This window comes from Dermacentor andersoni, chromosome 3, assembly GCF_023375885.2.
Source record: "Dermacentor andersoni chromosome 3, qqDerAnde1_hic_scaffold, whole genome shotgun sequence".
NCBI classification, from domain to species: Eukaryota; Metazoa; Arthropoda; class Arachnida; order Ixodida; family Ixodidae; genus Dermacentor; species Dermacentor andersoni.
Genome location: NC_092816.1, coordinates 63,094,929 through 63,107,538, shown reverse-complemented (window position 1 = coordinate 63,107,538; position 12,610 = coordinate 63,094,929). Strand labels below are relative to the sequence as shown.

At 44.3% G+C, this 12,610-nt stretch overlaps 1 protein-coding gene across 8 annotated transcripts in view; it reads left to right on the top strand.

The window, feature by feature from the left end:
- Window positions 1–174: 174 nt before the first annotated feature.
- Window positions 175–12,610, top strand: part of LOC126546906 (uncharacterized) — a 50,545-nt gene continuing 38,109 nt past the window's right edge. For 3 of the 8 annotated variants that reach the window (XR_011893386.1, XR_011893383.1, XR_011893385.1), the window contains exons 1-3: window positions 175–350; window positions 2,261–2,364; window positions 8,347–8,556. Coding sequence is in view for 4 of the 8 variants with exons in the window: in XM_072287168.1 (XP_072143269.1) it covers window positions 323–350; window positions 8,347–8,556; window positions 12,236–12,359 (362 nt within the window). In the remaining 4 variants the exon portion in view is untranslated. Of the gene's footprint in view, window positions 351–2,260; window positions 2,365–8,346; window positions 8,557–12,235; window positions 12,360–12,610 lie in introns of all 8 variants that reach the window. The other 5 variants (XM_072287168.1, XM_055062844.2, XM_072287169.1 and 2 more) reach the window with 3 other exon arrangements.

Below are 12,610 nucleotides of genomic sequence, written 5' to 3'. Positions count from 1 at the left end.
CAGACAAGAAACTCTATGACAGACAATGCCTTTTCCCCACAATCCCTAGATTTTCTGCTCTATAAAGAAGCAAAAAATATCTAGGGACCTTAAGAACACCCATGGTTTGGCCCGTTTGGCTTCTGTGGCTACAGAAGATGGTTGTTTACAGCGGTTTGCAGCACCAGCGAGAGCCGATTAATTCTGAAAAAGCCATCGCTAAAATACTTTAGACCTCATTGTTATCCGCCTAATCCGGCCGCTCGTGGCAGTCGTTGCCATAATTTCGGGACATTGCGATGGGCCGTTGCTTGACATTAGTTGCCTAGCTGCTGCTGCTACCATGCTACCGCACCGTATGTGGAGCAAAGGTGAGAGTACTGCTCAAAGTTTTGTATGATTATCTGTACGTTTACTGACACCTGTAGGGGCAACTGCGCTTTCGAATTCGTTCGGTATAAAGTGATCTCAAGAGTGCCAGCTAGCCTGAAACAGTTGTCGCAGTATCGCAGACATCGCGGTATAATCAGTTCGTGCCTTCGATGGGCACTGCTGCGGTTATGCGCTTTCTTCCGTTAGTTGAAACAATAGATTGCCACTGTTAGAAATGTGCAACAGCAAGGTGTGTGTTGCCATGTCTTTAGTCGTTATGTGAAAAAAAGTGCCACGGCACCTCCTACGCGCCAAATGACTTGTAATGAATAATCTATGCACATGATCTTCAACATCTAAAATTTCAGTGGTACACGAACACATGCCTTTCACCCGAATGCGAGGTGACGTTAGCAAGTTTCCGCTGTCGAGTACCCCGCCTAAATTTTTACCTTCATAGATCTTGTCTATCCATAACTAACCTCTGTTCTTTTTGTTATGAACCAGAAACTATTGACCATTTCTTCCTTTCTTGCCGCAGCTTCTCCTCCGTTCGCAAAATGTTCATTTTTTCAAACAGGTGCCTGTCAATTAGGCACAAGTCATGGGTCGATGATTTGTGCTCTGCAGAAGTTCATTGAAGCATCCGGAAGGTTTTGCTGCTAGGGTACCGACCGTGGGACATTTCATTATTATTTTTCATTAGCTTCTCAGTCTAATTTTATTTTCATCAATTTAGTTGATGTATAGGTACTCACAAAATGGGTATTATCAGCTAATTGCCAAATGATTCATTATAAATGTTTGAATTTAACCCTTTTGGTATGTTGTTCGGTATTCATTTCATTCTATACAGTGTGGCCCAATACCCCTCGTGGGTACGAGCCACATTTTGCGGCAACAACAACAACAACATGCAAATGCACTGAACTGTTAGTCCTGCAAATGCTGCCTTGTGGGTATTTTTTTCTTCACCTTTATGAGGTGAATATATGTATGCGTCTCTTTTGCGGAGGTCACGAGACGGTTATGGTATTGCGCACAGCTGAACCAGTGGTCACGCACATGGCTGCATTTATTTTCCAGCCTCGCTGCTTGTGCTGACCACTATAGCTAGGGCATCAGCACTTTCCATTTGTGGCACTCGGATAGCGACAGTATATTGGCTGCGCTTGAAGCTTCTTAACAGCTCTTATGTGTGAGCTGTGAAGTTGTCGTGCAATGTGTAAGTAGTGAGCGAGCAAGTAAACATAGCCACTTCCCTGCCTGCTGTCACTTATTTCAAAGGTAAACATATATAAGTGCACGAATCAGCTCATCACTCTATTATACACACATCCGTTGCTTTCTTTGTTCGTATATAATGTGCATAACTTTGTATCCGTCATTGACATTGTAACAAGAAGGTAGATGACACAGGCACTGTGTCTGCCGTAATTTTTGTCTTTGCTGTTTTTAGGATATCAATTAAAACTACCTAGACCAATTCACAATGTTTACAGCTAAAATAACCTTTTTCCCGTTTGCATGAGTATGGATGGATGAATGGATGGATGGATGGAGTAACTTTATTGAAAGGTCCTGCAAGCTACGGGGTGCAAGGTCCCATAGAGCGGGCTACTACCACATTGGGACTGGGAGTTGTAACTCCCTGGACGCATCGTGGGCTCGCTGGACAGCCCAGAGCAGCTCCGCCAGGTCCGTGCTGCGTAATGCGTCTTGTAGCATTACGCAGCATGAGGAGCATGTTGCGTGAGGAGCACATGTTGCATGAGGAGCACATGTAGCATGAGGAGCACATGTTGCAATTTTCGACAGTTACATAATGAAGATACCTAGGCCCATATCCTTGGCAGTGTATACAGCCATTTGTTTAATTTGTTTTACTGTGCTGCTGCTGTCTTTACAGCTTCTGCTGATGTTTGTTGTGCTCATCAAGATCTAGCTTGTCCCTGAATCATTGACAACAACCACGAGTGCTGATTTCTGCTGGTTGGCTCAGTGCAGTATTTGGTATGTATATCCATTTGCTAAGGGCATGCTGTAGCTTGTATAGCTTGTGCTGCTCCAGTAAAGGAGGACTTAATTTATGGTGGCTTGAGTGATGTATGACACCCTCTCATGACCGTGCTATACAGGTGGCAAGGCTTGTTAAGGTTTAAGCTATTAAGGCTGGCCATTTAAATGTTGGAAGTTGCCCACAACATGTTAAACTCGCATATAAAATTGTGTAGGCCAAAACACTGTAATGTTGTATTGCACTTACGCCCGATGCCATCACAAAGGACAAAGTAAAAGAAGGATCCAGAAAATTTGTTTCCAGCTGTCCAGAGATTATAAATTGCAGAGAAAGAATTTTCCTGCGGACTACCAATGACCGTTCTCAGATGCGAGCCAGTTTTCTATGGGACTACGTCTTTTCACTGACATCTTCTGCAATAGGTGCACTATCACTTGCCAATTGCATCCTCGGCGTCTGGTTTGGACATAAGGTTGTGTCTATTTGTGCGATCCAATGGCTGTGTCATAAGAGATTGTATGAATGGTGTGCGAAAGCTTTAGTTTATGCTAGGTTTTGCACACAGGGAATGTCAGTAAGCTGAAACAAAAGCTTGAATAGCCTCAACCACATCAGAAACAGCTCTGCAGGTATGCTTAAGATGTCTTTGTATTTGTCAGAGTTGAGGTTGGCAACTGTTAGTGTATTGTTAGTATGGTGAAAATATTCTTACAGCTTTGCCACTTGCTCTGGGCTTTATGTGTAGCAGTGTGGCATGCTCTGTACATTTCATTCTGGCATGGACGAGTCGCTGTGATGAAATTTTTGAAGTGGATATCTTCCTTTGGCTCTTTCGTTCGTTTTCCTTGTTAGTTGGAGGTGTGTGATGGTGGTTGGTCAGACTCGGCAAAGAAAACATTCGTTCGCTCTTTTGTTCGCTTGTTCTTTTGTTTGTTCACCCACTCGTTCATTCGTTTGGGCTATTCGCTTCCATTGACAGTCATTGTCTCCTGCACAATTTTTTTTAACACAAGTTCGCACTCTAATTTGCTAAAGGAGGGCCCAGAAAGCTTACCAACAAGAGCTTAGGGCTTGCACTCTTGTTTGCAAGGAATATGGAAACTTCAGAGGTCAAAATGCATTTTTGATATAGTTTTGTCTTTCCGCCCTTATTGAAGCAACTCATTTCTCATTCTGTGTTCATAACTTGGTGTTCTTATGAATAAGTTATTAAACTAGCTCTCCTTTATCGCAGTTAAATTCCTGAAATCCCCTGTCACATTTTGTAAGCAGGGATTATGACAAAATGAGCCTGGCTGATATCAACACAGCATAGACTAGCATTACGTACCCATGTCACATGTATTTGTCCCCTCTCCTTCATCTACACCAGCCACGTCCTGCAAAATGTCTCTATATTACTGTCTTATCAATGAACGAGAAGAAAGGAAAGCAAGAGGCCCAATTTTTATTAGTCATATCTTAAGAAGCCAACAAACAAAGATACCAAGGTCACCATATGGGACATAACTTGTGTACTTATTAATTGAATTAAAGAAAATGAATTAATGGAAATAAACATGGATGAAAAAAAAAAGAAAACTGGCCACAGATGGGGTATGAATTCAAGTCTTTGCATTATGTCTGCGATGCTCTCGCCCACTGAGCTACTGCGGCCCCGTTTCCCATCTACTTTCTGGGGTAGTATTTATGTTTATCTACTAATTTCATCACAACAGCTCATCTAATTGCCTCCACAGAGGTGAAATTTTCGTCTCTTCCCATCATATTGTCGAACCATCTTGGTCTTCCCATTTTGTACATTGTCTTCCCATTTTGTCTTGACCCGCAGATCAGATTTCGATGATCGACGATCGCTATCATTGTGTTGAGTGTTACTTCTTTTGCTGGGCGCAGGCTTGCCCACTATGGTGTGCCCTTGTGGTTGTTCACTTGTCACTAGAATGCGATAGTATTAATAAAGGGGTAGCAGTTGTCATAATAAAACTTAATAGGAGATATAGATTACAGGAAGTGCAAGCCTACTCTCCAACAGCCCGTGATGATGATGGAGAAATAGAGCAGTTTCATGAGGATGTTGAATTAGCAATGAGAAAGGTGCAAACTGTATACAGTAGTCATGGGTGACCTTAATGCAAAAGTGGGGGAAATCGGGTGGGAGAAGGGGTGACTGGCAACTATGGCATCAACTCTAGAAATAGTAGACGAGATTTGTTGGTAGAGTTCACTGAAAGAAATTGCCTCTGAATGCTGAATACCTTCTTCCGTGCACAATAACTGCTAGGAAGTGGAACTGTGAAAGCCCTAATGGGGAAAGAAGAAATACACTTCATACTTTGTGCCGACCCTAGCATAGTGCAGGATGTAGAAGTGTTAGGTAGAGTAAATGGCAGTGATCATAGGTTAGTGAGGTCTAGGATTGTTCTCAATTTGAAGAGAGAAAGACCAAATTAGGTAAGAGGAAACAGGCCAACCTAGACATGCTTGGGTAAAAAGAGATGAATTCGGGAATTCAAACAAATGTGCAGCTTAGAACAAATATGAACACACCATTAAAGGTAATGAATGAAACTGTAACTAGGCTGATTTCAGAAGCAGTAATTGAAGTGGGAGGTAAGGCACAAAGGCAGGTAAACTCTTTCAAGCAGCAAAGAACGTAGTAAAGAAACAACAAACCATGAAAGTGCGCACACTGCAACCATTATTAAATTGTGACCGATTGCAGCAGAATTCTAGAGGTTAAGAAAGAGTCTTGAGAACAACTGAGGACCGTGCAACGAATGCTGGAACAAGAGAGGTGGTTAAGTGTAACCTGAAGAGACAGGAAGAGAGCGGTATGGATCAAAGAGCAAACAGGAGCAGCCACCATTCTAGTTGACATTCAGAGGAAAAATTGAGGTGGGCAGGCCATGTGAATGTGTACAGCAGTTAACTGGTGGTCTGTTACAGCTACAGAATGGGTGCTAAAAAATGGAGAGCACAGTCGAGGATGGCAGAAAGTTAGGTGGGAGGATGAAATACAAAAATTCGCAAGCACTACTTGAAATCGGGTACGATAGGGCTAATTGGAGATCACTGGGAGAGGCCATCCAGAGTCATTGAAGAGTGGCACACACCCGGTGACTCAATGTGACGTCAAAGAAGTTTGTTGAACAACAGCACATACCAAGTGTTAGCTGCTCAGTGACCCAAGTTGGGCCGACGATGGGTTTTGAGTCCAATTCCCTCAGCACAGCAGCCAGATGCTCTACCTCTTTGACTATAGACTACCCGCTGACTCAAGTTAGCGCGAAAGAAGTGGGTGCTGACATACAGACATACATACAGACCTACCGCTAACTGGGTGAAGTTCTTAAAGAATGCTATTGCATTAAAAATGAACCTTGGCAGTCAATGTAATGTGTAGGGCAGGTAACTGGTGGTCTGTAAGGGTTACTGAATGGGCACCAATGAAACTGATGTGCAGTTGCGGACAAGAAACAACTAGGTAGTGTGATGAAATAGAGAATTTGCAAGCATAAAATGGTATCACCTGGCACAAGACATGTGGTGATTGGGAATCCTACAATGGACATTAAAGGGAAGCCGAAAGCTTTTCCAGAAAAAAATGAGGGAAGAGCAGTACGTCATGCTTTTCAACCCTCTGCATTCGAATATCGCATCGAAATTGAGCAAAAGAAAGCGCGAACAGATTTTATTTCGACGAAAAGTGCAGCAGCAGACTCGGGGCAGCTTGCGCGCCTCGTTTCCGCCAGTGATTGGTCGGGCGCCTCGTGACGTCAACAATGGTGTTCGTTTGGACCAACTGCTGCCGCTACACACGAAGCACGGTGCAAGGTAGTTTGGTGCTATTTCGCTGAGACGGTCATGGAAAATTTTGAGAGCTTGCGTTTCTCTGAGGAGTTCGGCGTTAAGTCCAAACCCCACAAGAGCAATTTTGCACTCAACGGCGACGGGCGACGGCTTCGAGCGACAAAACAGGCCGTCGCTTGAACAGATCGCTCGTTTCCAGAAATCGAGAATTCGTCGCTCGTCGCCCGGAAGTGCTATGAGCGACTAACCAATAGTGCGAAGCCGGAACTGGATGTACATAACTCAAATACTACTGTTTGTCGCACAGAACGAGCAAACTATAGAATTTTACACGTGCAAGAATAAGAACCTAGTGCAAGACCTTTAGAAATATTTTGTGCTCCTTTTTACAGTAAAATACATCAACTTAAATTGATAAAGCACGCGTCACGCTAGTTTCGGCGCGTATATTGCTGCCCTTATACCGGGAATCCGCCGCTCAAAGCCGTCACTCACGTGGAGTTCTGCTTGTAGGCAACGAGTGAACGCGACAGCCATCGCCTCGCTTGTCGCTGTCGCATGCAAGATCAGTTGTATGGGGTTTATACTTGCACATGTACTTGTCCCTACATGTACGAGCCGATTACGGAAAGCCGGCCTCTCCAAGAAGCAAAAAATGCTGGTGCAAGCAGTGCTTTCTACGCGAACGAAGGCGAAGTGTTAGCATCTCCTTGTGTTGGAAATGTTCTTTGGCGAGTATGTTTTTTCCTAAGCTGCACTCAGCGATCCAGTGAGTACGTTTCCAGGCAAACAACTGTAGTGTTATGTTCCTGCATGCCTCCTCGTAGAACGTAAGCAGTGATGCGTTCTTCGGCATTTGTGAGCTGCCCCAAAGCTGTCTGCAATCTACACAGACTGTTTAAACGCAGTAAAAGTTTACCGGCTGTTGTAGCACGTGTAACCTTCATCAGCATCTCATCCGCACGCTACTCGTAACCGGTGAATTCCATCGGCTATGTGAGATGGTTGGTTTCTCTATGTGCGCGAGAGAAGGGGGAGCGCAGCGTCCTGGCGTGAGCCGGCTTTCCAACACATGCAAACTTTACACTTGCACTGCGTTATGGTAGCTCCATGCAGGCTGTTTCACAACACACGTGCGAATAGAAAATTCGTGGTGCTTGGCGATGAAACCTGCGTCAAGGGTGGTACAGAAACATGCAAATTTTGTTCAGCGTGCTAACACGAAGGAGAACCCATAGCACGCATTATTGATAAACTCTGGTAGTAATCGTCGTCACGTAAGTGGTTAGAGTACAGCACTGTTGTTCTTGAGCGCTTGAAGTTCTTTCGCTTCACAGCAGCCTCCCACTTAGCTGAAAGCTTCTTGTCTTGCAGGAACTAATGGAACATCGGAACATCGTCATAGCCGCTGGTGTTCGTGCAACTGTAGGCTGCACAGAATGCCAGCATGATAGGCCTACAAGTTCAATTGATGCTGCGCATGTCAACTACCACTCTACATACACACAAACAAAGGAATGTAGGGTCGAGCGAAGCAGATTAGGACGGCACGCACACAGAAATAAGCATGGTCAGGCACGGTCGCAGAGGTTGCGAAGGAACGGAACACCAATGCTGACGTCACTATCCCCGGTTTCCGGTCTCCGCTCGCATCGTCAGCAGCAGCGTGCGGCGCTCGACAGGAGGCGTAGCTACAGCACAATTTTAATCGACGATTACGTCGCTCCTAAGCGAAAAATCCCCCAAAAGATTTTACCTGCATGGTTTATAAGGTTTCCACATCAGTATATGAGCGTCTTATTGAATTCGACAGACTCCTCAGCTTCCCTTTAAGTGGGCTGATGGCGATGACCTAAAGACCTTGCAATCGCTTTGCATTAGTTGGACTGCACCAATAGCTTTAAAACATATGACATGAAAAAAAAAAAATGTCTGAGATAAGTTCTTCTGCCATACACCTTGCACAGAAAAAGGTTGCCATGCTTTCGAGTAGTCAATGTGGATTGTTCATTGTCGTGCTTTAGGACTACTGAACGGAAAGGATTATTTTGTGTTCCATGGCTATGCATTATGAAGTGCCCCTGCATTTATTCAATTGTTGTATTTACCCCTTGTTCTTGATGCTGTAACAGGACTGCAATTGTTACAATTATTTTCTGCAGGCCTCACAAATGCAATGAGCCTTGGTGAATGCATCACTGATGCCAAAGTGGCCTGCCATACTCCTTCCAAGGTCATCAGTCAGGTCGAGGTTGGCATACAGTGCCGTTTGCCTCTGGCAGACAAGTCTGTCGGGTGCTCCTTCAAAGCAGGGAGCGAGTCGAGGAGCGTGCAGACTACAGAGACTGTGAATCAGTCAAGCTCCACGTCAGGTGGGCAGTGATCGGCACTTCTTTTACTTTTGCTTGCTTCTGTGAGTTTGTGTTATATGGCCAAGTGTACCTAGCTTGGTACAACTTGCCCAAGTGTGTAACATTCTGCTGCTGAGGACTTGAAATTTGGGGATGGGCCAATTGAAATTTGGGGTATGTTTACAGATACTTAGATAACTCCCAGTAGTGTTTCTGCATGCGTTTCGATATAAAAAAAATGGAGTGTTACTCAGACTAATAGCAGCATCTTTAAATGTGTTTTTAGCCATGAAAAAATACAGCTTCAATGAAACTGTAAGAATACCCAAGAAATAAATCAGACTTATTATTATTTATTTATTTTGTTTCACTATACTGCAGGCCAGATTGGCCCAAGCAGGAGGGGCATGAAAACACAAATCATAACAGCACGCAAATGCAAAAAAGAAAAAAAAGATTACATTGCATGTGACATACGAGAATCAAAAATTAAAAGATGACAGAGTAGAAACTGAAACAGTGAACATTGAAATTGTTTGCTTTCTACTGAAGAAACAAAGTTTGAAGGGCCTGTTCCACGTCAGGAGCGCGAAAAATAGATTCAGGAAGCGCGTTCCAATCAGCTATTGTTTGAGGGAAAAAACTGCGCTTAAATGAGTTTGTTTTAGCAAATATGGGCTGTAATGAGTGTTCACTATAATGTCGGGTCCTTCGAGTAGTGGAGTGCCTGAGGAATGAGGGGGGAGCAATGCTAAGCTTTCCTGCCAAAATTTTATGAAGGAAAGAAATGCGATTCAGTTTTCTACGTGTACTAAGCAACGGGATATTATTGTCCTTCATAAGTTGTGTTGGGGAGTCTGACCTTCTGTGTTTATGAAAAACGAAACGTACTACCTTTCTCTGAACGAGCTCTAATTGATAGACGTCTTTCTTAGTGGGGGGGTCCCAAATTACGGACGAGTATTCAAGTTTGGACCTGATGAAAGTTTTATAAGGCAAGAGCTTAATATGGCTAGGAGTATATTTTAATTTTCGTCTCAAGAAACAGAGCTTCGAGAATGCAGTTGAACAGTTCTCAGAAATATGAGTGCCACAGGTTAATTGGTTGTTAAGAGTTATTCCTCGGTATTTATATTGTGAGACCTTGCTAATGTGACTGTTCTGGAGGCAAAATTAGTAACAGCTAATATTTCTTTGTCGTGTAACTCGGAGAAGTACACTTTTATCAATGTTCAAATCTATATTCCATTCCTCACACCAGTTACATATTTTAAGCAGATTCTTGGAGGAAATTATGGTCTTCTATTGATGTTATTTCTTTATATACAACACAGTCATCTGCGAACAATTTTACTGACACTGACCGCGGAATTACATTTACTAAATCATTTATATGTGCATGTGTTAATACTCTAGCAAAAAAAAAAATTGGCTTAGCTTTAAGAATTCTGTGGGAAACACTGCTCATTCGATCGAAATGTGTTCTTGTTCATTAATGTTTGTCCATGATGAATCATTTTCTGGGCATATGATGTTTAATTTGTGTTGGACGTTTCTTGTCCTTTGTATGTGTGTGTTTGTGTGTGGGTGTGTGTGTAGAGAGAGAGGAGGGGAAGGAGGGGGAGGATGGTAGTTATTAAAGCCCCTCCATACACGTTTCCGCCGACCAGGTTAAGTACCGCCAACCTGCCCTCCTCCTCCACGGTCCTCTCCCACTCACACCCTTAGCTTCCGGCGTCAAGCGGAACTTACGTAGCTGCAGCTTCCTGTTCCGAGTGAAAGTGATGCTTTGTTTTTAGCGTTGTTTACTTTCGCGTCGCTGGAGAGGCTTTAATTGCATGAGCTGCGGTTGAAACTGTGAATGCGATTCCATCCAAGAACCACCGCCTATTGTAACCAGCGATCTGCTCGTGTTCGCTGCTTCGCGTCAGCCTGCGACGGGTTGTTGCACGCGCGACAACGTAAAGTGGAATGTAGGGCCTGGGCGCTTGGAGACCACTGCTGTTTTTCGTGCATTTGGAAAACAGCGACCGTGAACTACTACTTCAGCGGAATACAACAGCTTGTCCCCTGTGCATTCTTCTTATGGTGACTGCCACAGCTCTGCTAAGCACGCGCGGGCGTCTCACCATTGTCTAACAGCAGTCAAAGCGGAAATTCCCGCAGCACAACTCCAGGAAGCGGAAACGCCGGAACCGGAAATTTTTAAACCGGAAATGCCGGAACCAGAAATACCGGAACCGTATTTGGTGTGAGGGGAAAGACGGTGCACAACAAAGGTTGTCGCTACTTAAGAAAGCGGCGGTGGCGCGTGGATGCAGGGGCTTTAGTAGTTATCAGCGGAGAGCCCCCCTTCCCCCGAACTAAATTTTTGGCTACACCACTTTTATGTGGTACTCCTTAATGTGAAGACGCAACAAAATTGTAAGTGCTCATCGCTCAACTGTGCAAAAATCAAGTGTGAGGGAGGAACCAAATGTAACCGGAAACTAATGTTGTGCATACTTGCCTGCATTTCTTATGCATCCAGCTGTTTAGGTTAGGTTATTAGATTATGTGTTGGTGTGCTAATTTGCATTGCATTCTGTGTAGGAATATTTTCGTTTGGACCATTCCTTGTCACTTCTACAATCATTTGCCACAGTTTTGTGATGGTAGAGCACAAGGAGCAGAGTATGTGTCAAATTGTTTCACTTCGAGCGAAACTGCAACTGAAGATGCCATACTTTGTTAAACCCATTAGGACGACACTGAATGAATCCCAGGTCGGCAAGTAGTTTTCTCAGATGAAGAATTCTGGGATGTTACTCAAAAAGAAGCTACCATATTTTTGTGTGTTTAACATCAAACATTTTGTTTAAAGAAGTCGCAGTTTTGCCCGAAAGGCGGAGCATCGATTGTGATAGCAAATTATTAGACACCTATACGAAGTAAGCATACTGGTTTTATTGGCCGTATAGACTTGAAAGCCTACGCTTACTAGCCTAATTAATTAGCACGCATGGAAGTTAAGCATATTGGTTTTATTGGGCGCATAGACTTGCAAGCATACGCTTACTAACCTAATTAATTAACATGCGTGGTAACACGCACACAGGTAAACATGAACATATCTCGCTCGATGACCACGGAAACTCGCTGTCAAAGGCTCAAGAGAGTAAATATGGCAGCAGCAGCGAGTGAATTGATCTTCGTGCTGTTTCTTGGTACAACACGTACTGAACATCGAAAGCACAGCGCATACGAAGCTACGGCACTCTGCGTACTTTGTCCACATTGCAGATCACTTTGTAGATGAGGCCCGTGCGGGCGCACACTTTGTCCAGGTAGCAGATCGCTTGCAAGGCACGGCCGCCCTGTAATGGTGGATCCACACGACAGACATCCGTCTTTTCCGCGACGGACGGCGCATCATGTGACTGTGCTTCACGGATTCATGCCGTCTGCGTGTCGTCTGAAACCCTCACGGACAGAAAATGCCGAGCTATTTTTCGCATGTGGATTCTGGTGGTCGAATGTTGCGGATTTAGCCTAGCATGCTCTACAGTCTGGCAACAAGCATGGCTTTGGGATCTTTCTGAAACAGCTTCATTGCTGTTGACACTACTCGTGCCTGCTTGCGCGTACGACTTGCACAAGAGCGACTGCAATGAACTTGAGCGATGAGGCAACTTTCTTCTTCTTGCATCTCGTGGAGCAGTTCCCCGCATTGTGGGACATGACTCTCACCGAATGCACGGACACAAGAGCGAAAGAGACGATGTGGCAGCGCATCGCCAGCTAAATGGACATGGAGTGGCCAGCGTACAGGCCACACGATGCCAGTGAGTATTCTTAAGTATACATTTAGTGTTTATATTTGGGCGCTGTCACGTGGATAGACTTCGTGCCAATAATCGTAAGAATTACACTTCGTGTACAAAGCGTTGGACACATTGGCGTCTAGGAACGATAGGGTTGGTTTGTCTACTGTCAAACAAGCTGTTGCAGCAGAGGCACGGTCGCTCGATAAAAATGCAAGGTTTGATCAAGTGCCCCTGGCACAGATCCCAGATGCTGTTACTAGCGAATGCCG